Genomic DNA, 21,618 nt, shown 5'->3' with positions numbered 1-21,618 from the left:
TCTCATAAAACCACTGCGTTTTTCTTTAAAACAACATCTGCTCTACCTGCAAAATACTGCAGTAAAAAGTACAATATTTATCTTGTCGTGAATTGGAGTAGAGAAGAAATTCAAGTCGCAATATAATGGAAATAAAGTAACTCAAAACTCTACAGAGTCCTTGACACCGCTGGAGAAGAAGTTTGTGTCCTTTTTCTGAGAGTGTGAAAACCGCACAATGGCAAAAAAAAAAATAATGTATTAAGAAGGCACAGTAACAGCTGTTTTGTCATCTTTCTATTAATATATTTGTATGAAACCAGTGTTTGTGCTATCAAACGACTTACTACTTAAAAAGTAGAATATGTAATGAATTGATAAATTTGAGTGAATTGTAGTTGAGTAGAATTTTAAATCACAGTATATTGGGAATGAAGTCCAAACTCTAGTTCGTGTCCCAGAAGTTAAGGCTCTTGTTCTCAGAGTGGTAAAACTGCACAACATGAAAAATAACGTACTGTAGTAACAATATCAACCGTTTCACACATTAATAGCAGCATTCGCCCTTAATTAAGTAAAAAAATAGGAATACAACAATGTAAGAATACGCTATTGCGTGTGTTTTTTATAAGTACAAATTGAAATGCATTGAAAGTAGCAGTTTAGCCCAGAAAATTGCCCAAATGACTGTTGTTATTTCATCATTATTACTGATACGTTAATGTGGACGTCGCATTTGCCGTCTCAGTAGCTAATTTAAAGACAGTAGCTAATTTTAACCACATTAGATATGGCTGGGTTACGCAACCTGTGATACTTTATAAGATGGTCATTTATATTAATCTGCACGTTAACTATGAAATGTGATCATTTAAATAGATGCAGCACGTTTAAAAATGCAGTATTTTCCCTCATAAATGTCTTCCTCAAGTGCTATAAAGCTTTATAGGTTAAGCAGTTAGTAAGTAAGGTTGCGCCGCTGCCGAACGGCCTCCTGACTTCTCTCACTTTAAGTTTGATGCATATGCCGTCGATACCCACCGACCGTGTTTAAACTTTCATATTTGAGCGGCTGCCACGCATTTTAAAAGTCGGAATATGTTCCCCTGCAGTCTGTGCTGTGTTATTTTCTCCGGCCTCTTGAACTGAGTGTCTCCGTCGTCCCCGCGCCGTATGTGCCATCATTTACGACACAAAATTGTTGATACGCGGCCGCGCCGGTGCTGCCAAGACAAATCGGTGTACGGCGCGTTCAGCCTAATTCTTCGTGATGACTAAAGTAATTCCGATTGTGATCCGCCGGCTGCCAATAACGCACACTAGTGCAATTCTCCTGTCACTCATGTTGGTCTGCTGACGGTACAAAAGGACTCCCCTCGCGTCCCTCTTGACTTTCTCCACACACAGATGCGACTGGAGATAGAGTGATGCATTTTTCATGAGGCGGTATGAATGCCAGTGTGCTCACTGCTTCTGCTCGGTCTGGGCTGTGTTTTGCTCTGTCAATACCTAAAGCTTTTTTTTTTTTTTTTTTTTATGATTTGAATGCTCATTCGAGGAGCAGCAAACAAGCTCAGTGAATAATCACGTGTCTTCAGAAACCTTCCTGTAATTGCTATCTCGGCTTTATGTTTTTTTGTTTTTGATTTTTTTTTCTTGCTTTGTTCTTATTTAAGATGCATTCTTCACTCCTTACGCATATTCTATAATCAGTGTTGCAAATTAGATATATTTTTTTGGAATTGATTCGGACGGTGGTCAGTTTTTAATCTTTTGTGTGCTTAATGCAACTTGAACACATCCCCTCACACTCATTTACACTTTACAGAATCAGAAAGCGCGATGCATAAAATTGAGAGTCAGCTTACGTCTGCAGATTTTTGACTATAGTTTTCTGTAATTTCTCGTTGTTTATTTAATTTTCTCTGCTGTTCAGGCTTCATATACATCCACTCAGCAAACATCATCCAGTCCAGTAAAGATTTTTTTTTTTTTTTTTGTAAATGCAAATGAGTGGAAATTTAAATGAAATGACAAAGTAATATTGATAAATTAGTTTATGAATTGACAGGAGTGTGAGATTAAAGAGCAAAAAATATTGCTTCTATTCAGGTTCGTGGCACAACTGCAGCAGCGATGTTAAGTAGCTTCATTTGTGACTGGAGGATGTGAAAGTGTCGATTGTGCATAACCAATGAGCGACAATTAGCCTAATTGGTCGTAGATAATTAGTTTCGTGGTATTCAGCGGAATGCAAACATAAAAATATAGAAAAGTGTGTGTATGTGTGTGTCTATATATATATATACATATATATATACATATATGCATATAACTTTTCCTTTATTTTCATGTCTTTGCTGCTGACTTTAGGCACAAGACCCTCAGGTGCTGGAACAACTGTCCAAAAACATCACTCGCATGGGCTTGACCAACTTCACCCTCAACTACCTCAGGGTAAGTACTCTGTGTGTGTGTGTGTGTGTGTGTGTGTGTGTGTGTGTGTGCGCGTGCGTGTGCGTGTGTGTGTGTGTGTGTGTGCGTGTGCGTGTGTGTGTGAGAGTGTGTGTGTGTGAGAGTGTGTGTCTGACAATGTCTATGACTGTCATTCTGCCTTTGCTTTTTGTTCTCATCCCACACTTAATGCACACCGAGGAACAATTCGTGTCCATTTTTAAACACAGTAATTCATGTTGCTCATCCTTTTCTAACTAACTCGTATGTCTAGACAGCAGGAAGATTGTAGATAATGTAGATTATTCATGCTTTGCCGTATTTATTGTGGTCTTTGGCATGATTACATTACATGCTCTGCAATAAATCTGTGATGTTTTTATTTCGAGTTTTGCATTTGCAGGTATAATGAGCGTCTGACTATTTAAGTTTGACTTGAGTTTCATTCCCAGACATTGTTTTCGACTCTCTCGTGTTCATTCTTTGTCACATTGCGACTGTAAATGTACCTTTTTTTTTTTTTCTCCCACTTTTTTCTCTGGAATTGAAAGCTTCTGCTGTTATTTATGTGCTGAACACGTTTTATGACTCCTCAGGCGTTTGAAACTTGAGTGTATAATTTCAAAAGTGCGTGGCATCAAAACAAAAACAAAAAAAAGCATTTATTTCGTCTTTACTCTCTGCATATACATGTCTTTATACCTGAACGCGGCAATATAATTCACGGAAATAGGAGGTATAAGCCGGCTGAATACATTAGTGATTATTTCACAGGGTTCTGTTTGTGTGTGTTTTTTTTCGCCGCCACAGTTGACTGACAGCTACGATTTCCAAATGGGAGAACAAGAGCGAGCGGGAGAGAGGCGAGAGGCGAGGAGAAGGGAAGAATTAATTGGATACAGAAAATTAGCATAACATTAATGAACGCTCCCTGTTGAGACTCATAATTGTGAAATGGCGCGCGAATCAGGGAACGGCACCTCCACTGCTTATAATAACCGAGCGAAGAAAGACACACATGGAGGGAGAAGAGGGAGCAACCGTGGCTGTTTTTGTTTTTCTATAACAATGATTTTTCTATACAGACAAGCAAACTGTAATGTGGCTGAAGGAGAAAACACATAATTCAAGTATCTGTAATTACACAGTAAAGGTTTAGCTTCCGTTCATTCCTCATCCCGGTGACTCAGATGGTCAGTGCTTGGCAAATAAAACAATGATCACGCCTCGTTTTTCTGTTTGCCAACAATATTTGTTTTAACAGAAGAGCTTTAGCTGTTTGTGTCTCAACAGTCGCAGCTTCACTCGCGGTGCCTCGGCGGTCTAAAACCTGAAGTATTTCACACAAACTCGTGTGCGTCTGGTAAATTAGGAGTTGGCCGACTCTACCGGAGCACAGTGTGGTTTTATTTTAAAGGTTGCAGAAAGTATTCATCTTAACGAGGGGATTTAACATTATTTTGAGGTTTTCTTTGATTTCAGTAACAATGAAAACATCATAAACTCCACCGAATAGTTTGAAAGTAATGTTATATCATTTATTCCATTTTCATTTGCCAGATTGCCTGTTTTAATACGTCAAGAAGACTCAAGTAAGAATTGAAGGCTCGGTTACAGATTCAGTGTTTGATTCCCAATTTTTCTTTTCATTTTTGATCCTTAATACGAAGCATAGATTAAACTGCTCACAGTTCAAGTATGATTTCAAGTTTCTGTTATTAGACACTTTCATTTGGATTCTCTTCTGAGGTCTGAAGAAGTAAAACTATAATTTTTTTTCTTTTTTTTTTACAATAACAAAGCAGTGATAACAGAAAACCCTAAACAAATATATTTTTTTATTTTCTTCCTGCACGAATAATAATCTGAAAATTTCTTCAGATTCATCTTCCAACCCCTTTTGGGGGTCCTGATCTTCCGGTTGGGAACCACTACCGTGCAGTCACTGTTATTCAACATGTCACACACTTCGCAAATTATATTTTCTCCCTCTGTTATCCGTCAAGGTAAAATACACCCTTTCCTCACATTAAACTGGTAATAATGTGTCTCTGGAAAAAAGGCCTTTCCCAGCGTTTATCAGCCCCTCCAAAAGAGACTGACAGTTTCCTGAATAAGAGGTTACAACCGGCCTTTCTCCCATTCTCACAAACACACCCCACACACACACACACACACACACACACACACACACACACACACACACACAACACACAAACACACACAAACACACACACACACACACTTCTTTTCTCTTTTTTTTTCATTTGGAGTATTTAAGCCTTTCCATGTATTGGAGCTGCCGGCTTCCTACTATTCAGCCTGAAAATAGCCCTTGTTTTCAGGCTGAGAGCCAGGGCTTGTTGGCTGAGCTGGGGAGGGATATTACTGTGTCAGAAGGGAACTATCAGAGGAGAACACGGGATTAGTCTGCTACAGGGATGTTCACTTTACCTCGAGCGCCGTGGCATCAAAACACTGCCGTCCTACAACATAGGGGAAAAAAGCAGCAGACGTGGCTGCAGTTTACGTCGGGTAATTTGGCGTAAACAGCCGAGTCGACGGTTGTTAAAATGACTAATTCAAAACCCCTGACGAGTGAACGTAGATGGTTTGAATATCCAACGTGCTGAAACATTTCCGTGACGATACCTGGTGTTTTTCAGACCATTTGTGTAAAAGCTGTTGTGCACAAAGCTGTAGATACAACACACACGATACACATCTCCTCCAAAGTAAAACAACAAAAAAAGTTTTTTTCTTCTCATCTCCAAGTTGCCGGACAGTACGGCCGAAAGATGGGACGAGCATGTTGATTAGAAATGACATTAGAAAAAAGTAGGAGTGGTGGGATGCTGAAGGTCAGATGAGATCATTTGAGCATGCAGTGAATGATTAACAGTCTCCTTTCTCCCGGTAATGACTGTCAGAGTGCCCTTGGGCAACCTAGTAAAACCTTGCGCCTACTTTCACCGCAGCAGCTCTGACCTTACGTGACACTCTGATTGGGACACGGCTCGCCTTGTTAACCAGACTGTACACGAGGCGACGGGTGGCACATTTACTGTTTGTATGTTTCTAGCATGTTAGTCTGAGGGGAATTGGCGGACGGATCTCGGAACGAGTCGAGGACATATGTTTCTGTTTAAGTGACAAAACCCTCCGACGACAGCAGTGGTCGTTGGTTATACAACCCCAACGGTGGACGTAATGTCAGACTTTCACACAGAGCTCCGCTTTTTGTTTTCTATTTCCTGCTGAAAGCCAACATTGGTTCATTTTAACCACGGCCACAATTGTTTCCTAACCTTAACCATGAAGTTATTTTAACTCCAAACGCTCTTTCCAACCCAAACCAACCGGTTTTTGTGCCTAAACTCAACCAAAACTTGGTATCAAATAAGAAAAATGCTCCTATTTTAACTGTTTCTGAAGACGGTGACAAATGGTGTCGGATGCAGGCATGAGATCAGAAAATGCTCGTCAAAGTTCTGGAGGGAATATTTACTTTGTCGAACTTCTTGCTTGAGACCGTCGGACCGAGCCGACCTGGACTTGTTCGGCTTTGTCAGATGTTTCAGGCCAGAATCTGATACAAATTACTGTAAATATCTAATTGCAGCTGGTTTCAAGGGGAACATCTGTTTCACTTTGTAAAGACAATCTCAAGTTCTTCCAGGCAAAAGTGCTCTGAAACACGTGGCTGCAAATTGCAACGACAACAAGGAAATCTTTCCCACACAACACCTGCATTTGTGACTGTTACAGGTTAAAAACAAAGAGCTGCTTCCAAAGTCAACAACTCCTGATGCCTAAACAACATCATTGGTGCCTTTTTCAGATGTTAGTGGGACACAGGAAAAACTAGGAGTGTTTAAAACGCTTGTGGTCACAGTTACAGTTCAAAGTAAGTTTGTCTCCATTACTTAAAGAAGCTAAATTTGACAGTTAATTGGAGACAGATTTGAAGCCCCGGTGATTGAGTTACATGCTTGCTCAGCACGTCCACCCCCAAAGACCCCCACCCAAAGTTAGTTTGCAGCTACTTTCTGCTTCGCTGTAGACGTAGGTCGTTCAAAGCTATTTGAATAAACGATCGAGCTGCTGCTACTGTACTTATACAAGCATCTTACTTGCTAACCTTGTTTCGTTTTTATTTATAAGTTGACTGCAGACAGGAAATTCAAAATGGGGGAAGACAGAGAGGAAGGATGACAAGCAAAAAAAAAAAGCTGATGATTAAAAAAAAAATCACATTATATGGTTTGCTATCGAAAAAAAAAAAAGTAATTTTTTTTTTTAATTTGTTACTAAACAGGATGTTGCTGAAGATTTAATGGTCAATTTTCCCAAGACAGAGAAAAGTCAGGCAGAAAACCAGAACAGTTTTATCTAGTTAGAGGATACGAGCCGGGCGCCCTGCCTGGAGTTTGATCCCACTGTTTCCCTCTGATTGGTTTAACGCCAACGGGGGCCCGTGACTGGCCAATGACCGCTCTCCGGCTCGGCCAGCAAGCATCTGGATGGTTGCTGGTGCCGAACAAGGGGCGGGCTAACCGGGCTTGTAATGCTATCCAGATGTTATCTGGATACGCTAATCCTGACGTATTTAAGATGACAAGCTGACCCCTGGTTCCTCTCACTGCAGATCACCACAGATTTACAGTTTTTTTTCTCCAGACTTTGAATATTGTACTTAAGGTCTTTAAAGTGGAAGAACATTGTTGGAGCGCAGTGTGGGAACGAGGGGCAGATCTGTTTGTTAGCTGCACCTAAAGAGGGAACAGCCAGACGAGTGTGTGTGTGTGTGTGTGTGTGTGTGTGTGTGTGTGTGTGTGTGTGTGTGTGTGTGTGTGTGTGTGTGTGTATTCCACACATTTTGCCCTGAGTTGTAAACATCTCAACAAAGGCGGCTCATATTAAAATGTATCGTCCTGCCCATCTCTCGCTCCCTCTCTTGTCCTCCTCCGCTTCTTCTCTGAAGCACCCTGTGACAATAAACTTGTTTTTTAAAGGTACTTTTCTATTAAAACTTGATTTACTGCCTAATTAATCACTCAAAGTCTTCCTGGAGGTGATTAATTGAGCAACAAACTCAGTATTTTTTATGGAAGTTGTTTATGCTTTTCCTCGATAAGAGCAGCAGTGAAGAAGACACCGTTTTCGCTCATCAGTTAATCTGTTTTCTTTTCTGTGTTTTTTTTTTTTTTTTGTCCTGTTGTGTCTGCAGTTGTGTGTCATCCTGGAGCCCATGCAGGAGCTCATGTCAAGGCACAAGACCTACAACCTCAGCCCCCGGGACTGTCTCAAGACATGCCTATTCCAAAAATGGCAGAGAATGGTAGCCCCACCAGGTAACTACCCACTGCTCACATCTGGACTATGTTTATTCAGTGAAGCCCGGAGCTCCCACAAATCTGGGGGGAAAAACAACACCTTCTTTCAGCAAAAGATTTTCAGATAAGTCTCTGAAAAGTTCAGGCAAAAAAAATAAAATAATGAAAAATAAATAGTTTAAGTCCCAACAAGCAAATAAAGTTTGCATCAGAAATATTTTAATTTTCGAAAATGTTATGGATCCGGTGAGCTAATCATTTCCTCTGCTGAGCGTTTAAGTTTTCTTCCTTTTTTTCCTTTTTAAACAGCTTCTAATTCAACCCCATCACTCACTGTGTAGGAATATGAGTATTTTCACTGCGAATGTGTTTTTCATTGCATCATTTATGTTCCCAAATTTGCCATTATATGTCTTAATCCCTTAAATATGTTTTGCCTGTCAGGTATATGAAATTAATCAGAATTCAGGGTTGCCTCTTGAATCTCAACCTCTGCCAATCTGAACGTGCCTCTCAGCTTCCTATGATTGATGTTTGCAGGGTAGGTTTCTGAAAAGTACCAGGCTTAAATTGGCTGCGCGGTCTTAAGCCGGGGAGAGAGGGAGTAAGCCGAATTTTTTTTTTCTCTTTTGGACACATTGGAGTGGCTGCAAATTACAGCAATGCTTAGCGAGGCGTGACGAGATGTCTTTAAAAACCAACACCAGTCAAAAAGCCTTTGACTCAGACCTGTGTAACTTTAATTAAGAGTGCCGAGTGTAATCAAACTAGTAGATCCAGCTCCCCGGCCAGCGTCTCCCCAGCGCCGACCACGTTCTTCAAAGAAAAGGAAAAAAAAAAAAAAAAAGCATTTTATGAGTATGAAGTCTTTGGGAAAAAAAAATACTTTTATATTAATGGTTAATTGTGCTCTATGGGTGCTTCAGTTTTATCATATGCTGTTATAATTTCATGTGATCTGCAGCTTTGATTTGGTTTGATATAGTTTTGTGGGAGTTGGGGCTTTGAACTATAAAGTTGCCTCGTGGTAACTTTTTAAACATTAAGAAGTCTTCCTTGAAGTCACGGCTCCATTGTGTGTTCTACCATTTAAAAAAAAAAAAAAAAAAAAAAAGTCATTTCGTGTCATCTATCTATACTTCGACATGACGGTTGGCTGATCTTTGCAGTTTAGCTGGAATTGGGGTTTTTCCTTTATTGGTGGCGTGTTATTCCCCCCTTTCCTGCGATTCTTCTCCTGCTTGGAAAACCGGTTGGGATTTAGCCAGGAAGGAAGCCACGGGCGCATTTATGCTCTGATAAGTCCCTTTTGGTGGAAATGGAAGTGATCTTAGTGCGTCACCGGTTCAGCATCGGAGGAAACCAGTCGGATAACAGAAATGATTGTCTCTGACAATAGGCCTGCTTTTTTTTTTTTCTGCTCACACGTCTGTCAATGTCAGGAATCAAGAGTAGAGATACTGATAAAAACAAAAATTTTAAATCCCCTTTATTGTTTTGCCTCTGATTTAGTTTCAGTTTTGTTTGTATCATGAGTCGCTGGTTCTTCTAACTGAATATGAAAGCATCTCCCTTGGTGTGATTAGTAAGAACCTCGAAAAATGTATTTCATTTTCAGACATCTGTTTGAAGATCACAGCCGTGTTTTCTTGTGTCTCCTGAGATTAAAAGGAATAATGTTTTCTAACAAATGGTGGCAAGATTTGCTAAATCTTGTAGTCATAAATTATGCACTTATTTTGCAAATAGTAGAAAAAACACTAAGATCTCTATTTACTCTGGGTCAGTGCTTCATGTCTTTATAATAACGATTTCACTTGTGGTTTAATTGCACCTTCAGGAATCGTGTAGAGCTCATGAGTGGAAGAACATCTTTCAGTTACGCAGTGGTGTTAAGTAGCTTTGAATGTGTCGTTATTTCTCTCCCTTTTTCTCCGTTGTCGTGTCATTGCTTCAAAAATTATTCATGAGTAAAGTAAAACTGATTTTTTTTTTTTTTTTTTTTTTTTGGCTCCGGTTTCAGCTGGACACCCACAGAACTTCAAAACGGAAATATTTCCCACAAATCACAAAAAAGGTATCTTCTCTCTTACAGTGTTTAATCGTCTGTAGTTCCAGAAGAGAGCAGCCGTCTCCTGCTCAGTGGAATGCATTGAAATACATTTTTGTGTGTTGAACATGGCTGCTCGACTGCATGTTGATGATTTTAGTCCTCAGACCTGTGATGACTTACCAAATGTAGGTTAGACATGTCGTGTTAAAATGCATGTAAAGACTTGGCTTAAACGTAGTGGTGAATACCGTTACGCACCTGTGCTCTGCAACTCAACTCCACAGAACATAAACAAATGAGTGAATTCGGCATGGAAGCATATTCAGTAAGACAAACACAGATGTGTTTTCTGCCTCAGCTGAGCGGTTTTAATCTGCTTCATGCTACCGAGGAACCGCCGCAGTCGGCGGCGCTGCGCCGGAATCATTAACGGATTTACATTACGTTGAGCATCAGGGTCCATTGTTGAGCATTTATGCAAATGAGGCAGGGCTTCTTTCTTACGAGTGCATGTCTTGGGAGACGTTAACGCTCATGTGGTTTCACCTCTGAAGAAAACAAAGCGTGGATCACCGTAGAGTCGCCGCTCTTATCTGTGGAACACGTCTTTTTTTTTTTGCGCGCGTGTTCTCCCTGCATGCATACGCACGGATAACATGTTCACCCGCATGTCTTTGTGTCTCTGCATGTGATTTTTGCCTCGTCATGGCCTCTACTCTGTGACCTCACATACACACTGCACGCCGCGCGCGCACGCACACACACACACACACACACACACACACACACACACACACACACCTACACCTTGTCTCCGTCTGTATGCATTATGTTCTTGGCATGGCCTCTGTTTCTGTTTGCTGGTCGCGCCAAAGCTGAGCCCGCCCGACAGACCACCACGAAGAGGAGGAAACGGAAGAACTCGGCCAGCAGCGCCAACAGCAGCGTGGGCACCGCCGCCAGCAAGAAGCGCAGCCCCGCCACCAACTTCAGCCTCTCCAGTCAGGTACCTGTAAGCATCAACTCCACTCGGTTTGCCTCCTCTTTTTTTTTTTTTTTTTTCTTCTTTCTTGTTTTCAATATATCGCCACGTGAATGTTTGCGGGGTTTTACAGGCAGCCGTAGATACATTCCTAAAGGTACTGCAGCTATTAGGGTTTAATTTATTTGCACAAATGAGAGAAGAAGAAGAAGAAGAAGAAGAAGAAAAAAAACACGAAAGAAACTGCGGGACGAGTGGGTAGAAAAAGAAAACGCAAACCTGTGTAGTGAAACAAAGAAACCCTGAGGGACTTGTAGGAAAACATCTCGCCCCCAAAAGACACAAAAGGGGAAAATTCAACAAAATATCATAAAGAGTGACACAAACGACATTAAAAAATCACCAAAGCAGAAGAAGGTGCAAAAACGGCTGGATTTATAAATAACAAGTAAAGAAGATGAACGAAAGTGTTCCAGCAGGTTGTATCATACGACTAACTATCGCAGCTCCCGCCGTAATTTCTTTTCTCCCAGTAAACTTTGCCCTCCTCAGAGTGTAGATGTTTATAAAGACCCAGTTGGCCAAATATCCTGGAGCTTCTTTAAAAAAAAAAAAAACATCTTTGAATCTTTAGGACCCAATGGGAAAATGTGGATGTGGAAAGTGACACTCTGCCCTCTCTCAGCCACCACTCTTCAAATGCCCTTGAGCAAGACACCGAACACTCACAACTGCCCGGGGGACCGGTGGACAAACTGTATTTGAACTCACACACACACACACACACACACACACACACACACACAGACACACACGGATGCACAGAAGGCAGGTGTGCTAATGTGAAACAAACTCTGTACACGTTTCTCTCCAACTACTGTACATTCTGACAGATGTGGGATTTTTTTTTTTAAGCTGATATCAATATAATACTGTCATGATATATTATCCGCTTTTTTTTTTTTTTTTTTTTTTTTTTTTTTTATTGAAACACTTAACAGTCACTTTCAAACCATTTTGGCTTCTGAAAAAGAAGCAAAACAATAAACTTAAAAGTAGAACGATAACAGAAAAGTTGCTGCAAATTAAACTCGTATTAATAAGTATTTTAATCGTGTATTAAACGATACATTAAAATGCGGCCTGTAACACACATAACTGCATTTGATGAGTAACAGCAGGTCAACCGGGTCGACTGTTTTAAGAAAGACCTGAAGCATTTTCACACTGATGTATTTTTGAAAGCTAATGTCGATATTTTTGTATTAAAACAACATGGCAGCAAACTTTACTTCCTAAAAGTTGCATATAAATGTTAATAATACGAAACGCAACATTATTGCTGCCATTATTTTGTGCATATGTCGAATATACATTCGACGTACTTTTCTCCATTGTTTGCCTAGAAAATCTGTATTGAAAAATACTTTTAGACCAACATTTACTGTAATTAAAACGAGATTTAGAATACATTTTTTCGATTTTTAACACAGGATGTCCCATAACATTTATTCAGCCACAGACGAAATCTGCATTACAGTAGATTTTCATGTCTAAATGAGTTATTTTTCCACAAATCTTTACTAAAGTAAACAGTTTAACTGCCTCATATAACCGGTAGGCTGTGTGAATAACCGGCGTCTATGATTTAATGAACTAATAAGCAATAATAATAACAGACAGTTTCATTCTATTGCTCAGAAAAGTAATATGGCTACAGATAAGTTAAAAAAAATATATATATATTCCAATGACTCCGCATGCTGTGTTTCTGGGTATAAACACCTGATTTGACTACACGTCTCCATAAAAGGCAACTCGACACAGGTGGAGGTTAAACAGCCTCTCGAACAGCTGAGTATTACACCACATGCCTGCCGCTCCCCTCGAGGATTCAGTGCCGCTGTGAGCGTGTTGTCTGCAGAGGCTCTACTTTTATTCTGCTCATTGCACACACACACACACACACACACACACACACACTGCATTATATTTACACTACAGCATCTAATTTACTGCGCTGAAGCCACACTGGTGCAGCACGCCAGCGTTGCCCAACACACATCATTTCCGTACAGCTAAAACTGTGCCCGTAGCCGAATTTGTCGACGTTAAAGTGTTGCCGGTTGACGTTAATGTGTGTTCATCTTGGTAAACTGAACTAATTCTGCTTAATGGGAATTTTAAGATGCTAATGCTCTTCTGTACAGTGTGGGCAGAATAGCTTCGCGCTCTCCCAGAAATGATGTTTATACACTTCTAATTTGTTCAGAAAGAAGGCATGAACTTTTCGATTGTGTTTTGTGACGGAGGAAGTGCTGCAATGTACGGACGGTTTTAGAGAGTGGAGGGCGTATGAAGGTGCAGGAAAGTGGACTTTGGTTACTGTTAGAGAAAGATCGTGGTTTTAGTTCAATTTTTGAACATGTAAACAAGTCGTGAGACGCTTCAATTCACTGTAAACATTTTCGATATTTGTCTGAGATCCTAATCTTTCTCTAGCTTTAACTAAGTCCTTTAAGTTGCCAAAACATAACCACAAATGTGGATATGATATTTGCAGGAGCAGATGTTGTCAAAAAGACAAAAGCAACATGTTGTCTACGGACGTATTTTTAGAATTGGCAGAAACTCTACGATGATTTCATTTCTTCGCCTAAATCGCACGGACGAGTCATTTCTAGGACACATCGTGGAACTTGTAGAAACTCCACATCCCAGTCGGTTGAAGAACTTCACTACCGAGTCGACTGCCTTGTTTCTCTGACATCAAGTCATGTAACGAGCTGCTCATCTGCTGGTTTTCTTATTTTCGTGTTTTTCTAATTGTACTTCTGAATAGGGAGCCCTCTCTCGGGGTCACCTCCACACACTGTAATGACCCTGTACGTTCTGTCTCGTGGCTCGCTGTCTCGTCATCTTTTGCAGATTGGTTGCCCGCGCTCTCTTCTTTAGTCTCACACACACACACACACACACACACACACACACACACACACACACACACACACACACACACACACACACACACACACGCAGCACGCGCAAATTGTTTTCTCTCTCGAAGGCGGCGTGGCTCCGTGCCAGCTCTCATTATCACCGATATCTGTATACATCCCCTCCCTCCCCCCCTTCTTCCTCCTTCACATGCACACTCTCTACTCCATCACTGCCCCTTCCTCCTCCTCCTCACCACCACCACCACCACCACCTTCCCACCCACACACACTCACACAGAAACACACGCAGACACACACACACCAGGCGTACCACTCATGTCGTGCATTCACACGCCTCTTAAAGACCGGCAGCGTGGCCGGTAACATGCCGGTTACATATGTTGCGCGCCTGCTGTCTTTGTCTGAGAAGTTGTTCGGTTGTGGCTGAACACAAGCCTACGTGAGCCCAATAACAATAAGGAGTGGACCCTCGCGAGGGGAATGGTGGTGGTGGTGGTGGGGGGGTTACCAGCGGCTGGAGGAGAGGAGGCGTGGGAGGGGAGAGGAGTGGAGGGGAGGGGGGGGGGGGGGGTTCATAGAACGAGCAACACTGACCTCTAGTGGCCTGAATGAAGCATCAGACGTGCGTTTCCTCTTCCAGCCGGAAGAAAGGAAGCGAGCACCAGAGGTGTTGTGGAGCGAACCCTTAACTCTCTGTGGACAAACTGTGAACCTGACACTGAAGGTGATTGGAGGATTGGACACAAACAACATGCAGCAGCGGCATAAACAGCTCAGGAGACAAAATAGAAAAAGAAAAGAAAAGAAATCCTCTTTTTTTTCATATTATTTATAGACCCAAAGAGAAGTTTTATATATGTTTCTTACCAGAATCAGGACCAGGCGTATTGTCACTTCTGCGGTACACACACAGCATACATGGGGTCAAAAATATCGTTCTCCACAGTCCGTTAATAATTAACATTAATAATCTTTTTTTTTTTTTTAAAGAATCACAGAAAGTACAACTTACGTTTTCAATACATTTTCGATTTGGCCGTGTTGATGTTTCTTCTCATCTGATGGCAGGATTGTAAACGAACCTGGAGATTCAACAACTTCTGTTCTGCTTGTTTCTCTTAAACCTGTTGACAACAAACAGACACACTTCTGGGGCACCTGAAAAAAACAACAACAACAACAATAAAAAATTATCTATTTACACCTGTTCAAATTATATATATTTTTTTAAATGAAACTGCATATTTATGACCCATAATTGTGAGAGGAGTGAATGAGCCACAGAGAGAGCGGGAAATGACAAACAAGCTTAACAAGCTGAATTTGGTCTTTTTTTTTTTTTTATGAGATTTGTTGACAATAAGAAAACTTCAAACTATCACAGGACTTGTTGAACAAAAATTGAACACAATATTAAAACTGTCGCACCTGTCTGCGTTCAGTAAACTTGAATACAGAATGAACGTAGGGGCTAATTAACAGCATCTTTTAATTTCCAGCTGTTTTTTTTTTTTGTTTATTTTGCTGCTTCGAGGGACCGTCCCGTCGTCGCGTCTTAAGTTGTCATCACCAAATTCCCACTTGTTGTTTGGGAAGCAAACGTGTCCTCCGCGCTCCTCGCACGCTAATCTCCGTACGAATATGTTGATGGTACCGCTCGGTGAACGGGGCGAGGGAGGGCGGGTGTGGTGGTGGTGGGTGGGGGGGGGCGTCCATCGCCGCGTCTTCTCATTCAAAGCCTCGCCCGCGTGGCTAGCGCCAAAGCTAACTCTTAACGAGATGAGTAGACAAGTAGACGGTATTAATTAGCTCACAATTAGGCACTCCCCAGTCTCAGACTAGCCACCAGCTGTTATCTTCAGAGGGGTATTTTTTTTTTGGTGAGTGTGTGTGTGTGTGTGTGTGTGTGGTGGGGGAGGAGGGGGGGGGGGTGCCCAAAATTGGCCAGAGGTAGGTTGACAGGCCTCTTCAGAGGAACAGATGGCGAATGCGAGCCTTGTTGGCAATCAGCACGTTTTTACCTAATGACTTAATTAGCTATGCAAATTGACAAATCAGTGTGGATATTGTCATTTAGTTGAAAAGCTCACCTAAATTAATTAGCCTGATTAAGGCATAGTGGGGTGTCGAAGTGGTCGCTAGGGGGTGTTTTGGGGACGGCTCGGATAAATAAACTCCTCGTCGGCGTGCTTTCCATCAAAGTGACGTGACCTGTGCGCTTTTTGAGTTTTCAGATCGTTTTTGTTTGTCTGTTTGCGCGGCGGCGTGTTCGTTCTCGCGCGCGGATTTATAATTTTATTTTTTTTGTTTGTCTGGTTTTTTTTGTTTGTTTCCGCGCGGAGGTTGGCGTACGACAGCGCGCGAAGGTTGATCCGCGTTCGAGCTTCCCTTTTCGTCTGTTGTTTGGCGTTCGGGGCGTGCGATTGTGCGCGGAGGCGCGATTGTACAGTAAGCTTTATTATCTGGGTTTGTGTGTGTGTGTGTGTGTGCGTGTGTGTGTGTGTGCGTGTGTGTGTGTGTGCGTGTGTGCGTGTGTGTGTGTGTGTGTGTGTGTGTGTGTGTTGCAGAGACGGCTGAGGGGAGCGAGGTCTCCCAGGCCGGGCGCCGTTGACACACATGGCCAGCGAAGCGTGCGCTCCATTTAACAGTACGGCTTCTTCACGGGGTTACGGTGGGCGGCGCCGGGGCTCGGCGGCGGGAAGGCGCTTCGCCGGGGGGGGGGCGGGAGGGGGGGGGGGTTAAAGAAAGATCCCGAGACTTTTAAGGACGCACAAATACCACAAAAACAAAAAAATTAGATTCATGATGCTTCAGTGTTTCAAATCGACCAATCACGCGGCGGAATCGAGTAACGTGACGAAACGCCCGTCGCCGCCGTCTCCAAAGAATCATCGCAGATATCGGCGGATCAATCTCTCTCTCTCTCGCTCTCTCTCCTTCCCTTCCTTGACCCGCTGCGAGAGGCCATCTCTGTGAAATATGTCTTACATGATGAGTATTGATTGGGGTGGGGGCGGACGACAGAGCACTTTGGGGAAGAGGAGACGGGGGTCGTCTTAAACGACCTCGTACTATTTTTACTCCTCCATTTAAAAAGGTGGTTGATTCAACTCTTAAATTATGGGGAAAACAGACAACATACATAATCATTTATTTGAAGTAATGAAAACGTTATTATGAGGTCCTTTTTTTTTGGGGGTGGGGGGGGTGGGGTGGGGTGAAGGGGGGGGGGGGGTGGATCCGCGTTCACTTGATATTCAGCCGGTGCTCCGGTCTGGGAATTAGATGAAAGAGATATGCATTAATTTCTTCTCTGGTGATTTCTCACTCACTTTAGCATATTCATGTTGAATCGCCCCGAGGCTAAATACGGCCGGTCCTGCACAAAACCAAAAACATTTCACGCCTGCCTGTGTAAAAAATTCATTATATTTGTGTACCAGATTTCGAAAGTAGTTCGAGACCGCTTTAAAGAATGTTAACGAGTAAAATTAACAAATTGGGAAGAAAAAAAAAAAAAAGAAAGAAAAAAAAAAAAACTAGAACAAAAAGAAGACGCTATTCGAACATTGTTTTCTGTGTAATATCAGATGGAAAAATAGATGGTGTTTCGTTCGGGGGCGGCAGGACGTCCCAATTAAAGGGGACAGTCGATTTCAACTTTCAATTTTATATCAGGATCTTTTATTTGACACTATCTTGGTCACACGTTCGTGTGAGGGACAACTGCTAAACTGCATGAGTCCCCCCCCCCCCCGTGTGCACACCGGCCACCGCCGACGGTACGAAGCGTCAGCCTGTGTGAAACACTTGACGCTTATATGTCGTCATCTCTGTGGCAAACTCATTCGAAACTCCGCCGGGTAAACTTTAAGGCGGCCCGTCCGAAAACAACGGCGCTTTCTTCTGTTCCCTGGAAAACGGTTTGCACAGCGGTGACTCCGTGTTGTATGTTAATGCGCAACATTCAAAGGGCATGAAAAGAAGCGCGTGAATTAAACAAGCAGTTTGAACGTGACCTTTTTAAAAAATGCGTCGCCAGGAAACAAGAAGGTTAATGTTTTTGTTGTTTGTTGTGTTGTCTGTCGGTTTGTAAAACGTCCTCTCTCTCTCTCTCTCTCTCTCCAGGACGTGATGGTCGTGGGCGAGCCGACCCTGATGGGCGGCGAGTTCGGGGACGAGGACGAGCGTCTGATCACCCGTCTGGAGAACACGCAGTACGACGCCACCAACGGCCTGGACGACGAGGACGACTTCAACGGCTCCCCGGCTCTGGGCAACAACGCCGCGTGGGGCAGCAAACCGCCCGCCGCCCAGGACAGCAAGCCCGAGAGCACGGCGCCCCAGCCCTCGCAGTAGAAACACAAAAGAGGGAAGAGGAACGAAAGGAAAACAAAAAAAAAAACAAAAAAAACGGCAAGATCCTCGACTCCACGTGGACAGGAATTTTTTAACCTCTCACCCTCCCCTCCCCTCTCCTCCCCCACACCCGAGGGCAGCGCTTCTACGCCTCGCAAACATCGTACTGAATCAGAGCCCCCCCCCCCCCCCCCCCCCCCCCCCCACCCGCCCCTCCAGCCTCCCCCCCTCCGTCTGCAAACTCACCGCCTGGTCCAGCCAAAATATGTCCGTCCTGGATATTTTTCTTCTTCTCTGAATCACTGATAACATCTCGGAGAACACTGAGAACTGGCAGCATTGCACAGCAATATCCACAGACAAGAAATGCATACAAGTCGTATGCAGTTGTAATGTAAAAAAAAAAAAAAAAAAAAAAAAAAAAAGAGCAAGGCGTGGGCTTTTTTTTTTTTTTTTTCTTCTTCTTCTTTCTTTCTTTCTGTTTTTTTTTTTTTTTCCAAGAATGCAGTGCAAAATTGCGGCTCAAATTCTCCCCCTCGGACCCTCAGATACAAAAAGCTCTGGTCTAGTTTGGAATACCCCGGCTGTGATTGGTTGACCTGCGGGTCACAAGTCATCACGCTGACAGTAGACGGTGGGGGAGGAAAGAAGAAGAGTAAAACCAACAAAATGTCTCGACATAAAAAAAAATTTAAAAAAAATAGCAACCTCAAGAAGGGCAAGGTGGTTTTTTTTGGTTTTGTTTTGTTTTTAACAGCCAGCAGAGCCGACGGAGGCGTCTAAACACACATTGGAGACAAATGAAACCGTTTGAGGCAATTGCATTTTTATTGGAAATTCACTCGGCTGTTGGTTTGTTTCTGCTGTTGCCGTTTATTTCCATTTCCAATTAAAGAGGATAGAAAAAAGTTCTCCACCGCTACGGACTCCTTTTGAAACGAGGGAAAATTGTGTCCTAGGATTGTTTTGTTTTTCCACATTACCGCGGTCGTCACAGATTGTGATTTCATGCAAACCAGTTTGATTGTGTTCGTAGTCTATTGGTATTTTTGCTTCTCTCAAAATCCTTTGCAATCACGTTGTAATTTTTGCCGATCAGTATGTGAACTTTGCCGACACGCGTTGATGCATTAAATGTTTTTTTTTTTTTTTTTTTTTTTTTCTGTTTTTCTGTTATTTTTCCTGGAAAATTGGACTTTCCCTTTAACGACCTACTCCCAAACTGATACTAAAGCCTTTTCCTGCATGATTTTTATAGGAAGTTTTATTTTGTTTGATATGTGTGCTTTTTCAAAAACACATCAAGTCGGATTTTTTTTTTCTTTTTTTCGGGTTTCATCAGTTTGGGAACACTGTTACAAGGTTTGTAGCTCTGTAAATAGAGGTGGAATCTATTTTGTCCACTGTAAATCAGCCACTGAAAGCAGTTTGGACTTGGCAGCTGTTTTGTTTTGTACAGGAGGTTTTCCGATTTCTGTAGGGTGGTTTGGATGTTTGCCTCTTGTCAGAACCAAACTCTTTTCAAACGTTCCCACGTCCTCTCTAGCTAGTGCACAACCAAAGCCACAAAGTCAATAAACAGCCACACAGTCACATGATCATATTTGTTGTGTATTCTGTGACATACTGTAGGGAGAAACTTAAAAAAAAAAAAAACTACAAAAACTACAAAAAAAAAAAAAAAAAAAAAAAAAGCCGAGATAAAAATCCCATCCACCCCACAGAAATGCTCGGAGATCCCTGTGTTTGTGTTCACACTTGTTCTTTAATCTTTAATTGAATTGATACTACAGTATAATCCCTGATCTCTTTTGTTGGACTTTTGTTTGAAAACGGGCAAGAGGACAATGACGGAGCGTCTTTATACAATTGGATCTTATGGGTATTTATTTGTGCATTTGTAAGGAAGCTAACACATTTCTAAATATGTTTGAGCCTAGTATTATTAGACACCATTTGTACATTATATAGCAGAGGTGTTCAGTGTCATATCTGATGTCTGGTATGTATGCTTTACCATTATGTGTGCCAATAAACCGTGCTTACAAAGGAGCTGAATGTGGTTTCGGTTACGTGCATCGCGTGTGCGCGTAGTCGGCCGTCTGTTTATTGGGCATATTTACTTTCACCTATTAACTCTCGGTCGTCAAAAGAAATCGAGATAAAAAAAAAAAAAATGGCAGAAGTGTCTCTTTTAAGGTCTGTTTACTGGCCAGTCCGCAGCTTTCTTTCATATCTCAGCTAATTAAGTTGCCCAATTATCACTGTTGAAATTCACATTTAAAGTTTTTGAGCACTTAAAGTACTTTTGGGAGACCCAGCTACACATTTAAAGCAACATCCTCTTGTGTACACTGTTGGAAATTATGTTTCTCGACTGCAATTATTATTTTCTGCTCTATTTTTTTTTCTTCTTCTTTTATTTTGCCCTCGACTGACCGAACAAAGGTATGTTTCATCACATTCCCCGCATTTATAATCGGATCTAATGGCAGAAAAGGACTCGGTCCTGTATCGTGAACACCGTCTTCTCGGCGCTGCTGTCTTCTGATGACATTTAATGATCATAGTGGTTGGAATCTACTGCAGAAGAAGCACAGATAAGGTGGAGACTTTCACATCTGAGGGATCCTCAGAAGACCAGAATGCAGTGCAGCATAATTTCAAATATTAACGTCCCTTCGTGATTCTGGACCTGCCCCAATATTCAAATACAAATCATGAGAAGGTTTGAATTTACATTTGTGTGCTCATACGTTCACGTTTGGTTAAAACCCTTCGCAGCAGGTCCGTGCACCTTTGAGCTGATTAAAATGCATTCTGGGAAATGTAAGAAGTTGCAATGTGAGGAATATGTTTAAAAAACTGCTTCTCTCACTCAAAACATCTCCAGGGATGTTCTGTTCATCTCGTGTTAAAGGATATTAGCATTGATTTTGTTTTTTTTTCTTTAATTGCAGTCTATATGTACTGCACTGACAGTTTACCACCTGCATGAGCAGGTTAACGTCAGCATGGGTGAACAAGAGAAGGTTAGTTGTCTGTTTGTTTGTTTGTTTGTTTGTTTGTTTTATTTACCTGCGTTTCCAACAATGAGCACTTTAATTCAGTTTTGTTCATACAATGCCATTTCATAACACAAAGCGTCTCATGGCATTTTGCATAATAAGGTCGAGACCATCCAATAGTACACATTCGAGTCTATCTTCTGCGTGTCGGTTCTTTATTAAAATATGAACATGTAGCAGTTACCTGAATAATTTAAATAAATAAAACATAGAAGGCCGTCGAACCAGGAACGTGAACATCTGTGTGAAACTTAACTCGGTGGGAAGAAGCCTCAGCGCTGTTGTTGGGTAGACTTTAAATCCAGGACGATTGGATGGAACTTTGGCGACCCCAAGTGGAAGATGCTTGGTACTACAAAAACATTCAATTATTCTTAATTTAAAATGTTTAACGTTTAAATATTTGTAAAAATATTTTTTGCCTTTT

General features: G+C 41.9%; 1 protein-coding gene across 4 annotated transcripts in view; it reads left to right on the top strand.

The window, feature by feature from the left end:
* ldb2a (LIM domain binding 2a) overlaps positions 1-20,175 on the top strand; it is a 95,604-nt gene extending 75,429 nt beyond the window's left edge. The window contains exons 6-10 of one of the 4 annotated variants that reach the window (XM_069171145.1): positions 2,353-2,436; positions 7,664-7,787; positions 9,793-9,846; positions 10,698-10,834; positions 17,893-20,175. In XM_069171145.1, coding sequence (XP_069027246.1) covers positions 2,353-2,436; positions 7,664-7,787; positions 9,793-9,846; positions 10,698-10,834; positions 17,893-18,123 — 630 coding nt within the window. In that variant the 3' untranslated portion in view covers positions 18,124-20,175. Of the gene's footprint in view, positions 1-2,352; positions 2,437-7,663; positions 7,788-9,792; positions 9,849-10,687; positions 10,835-17,892 lie in introns of all 4 variants that reach the window. The other 3 variants (XM_069171146.1, XM_069171144.1, XM_069171143.1) reach the window with 3 other exon arrangements.
* Positions 20,176-21,618: the final 1,443 nt, after the last annotated feature.

Source organism: Embiotoca jacksoni, unplaced genomic scaffold (assembly GCF_022577435.1).
Source record: "Embiotoca jacksoni isolate LCO1_2020_lvr unplaced genomic scaffold, fEmbJac1.0.p SCAF_5, whole genome shotgun sequence".
In the NCBI taxonomy this organism is placed as follows: domain Eukaryota; kingdom Metazoa; phylum Chordata; class Actinopteri; family Embiotocidae; genus Embiotoca; species Embiotoca jacksoni.
This window is presented reverse-complemented; position numbering and strand designations above follow the sequence as displayed.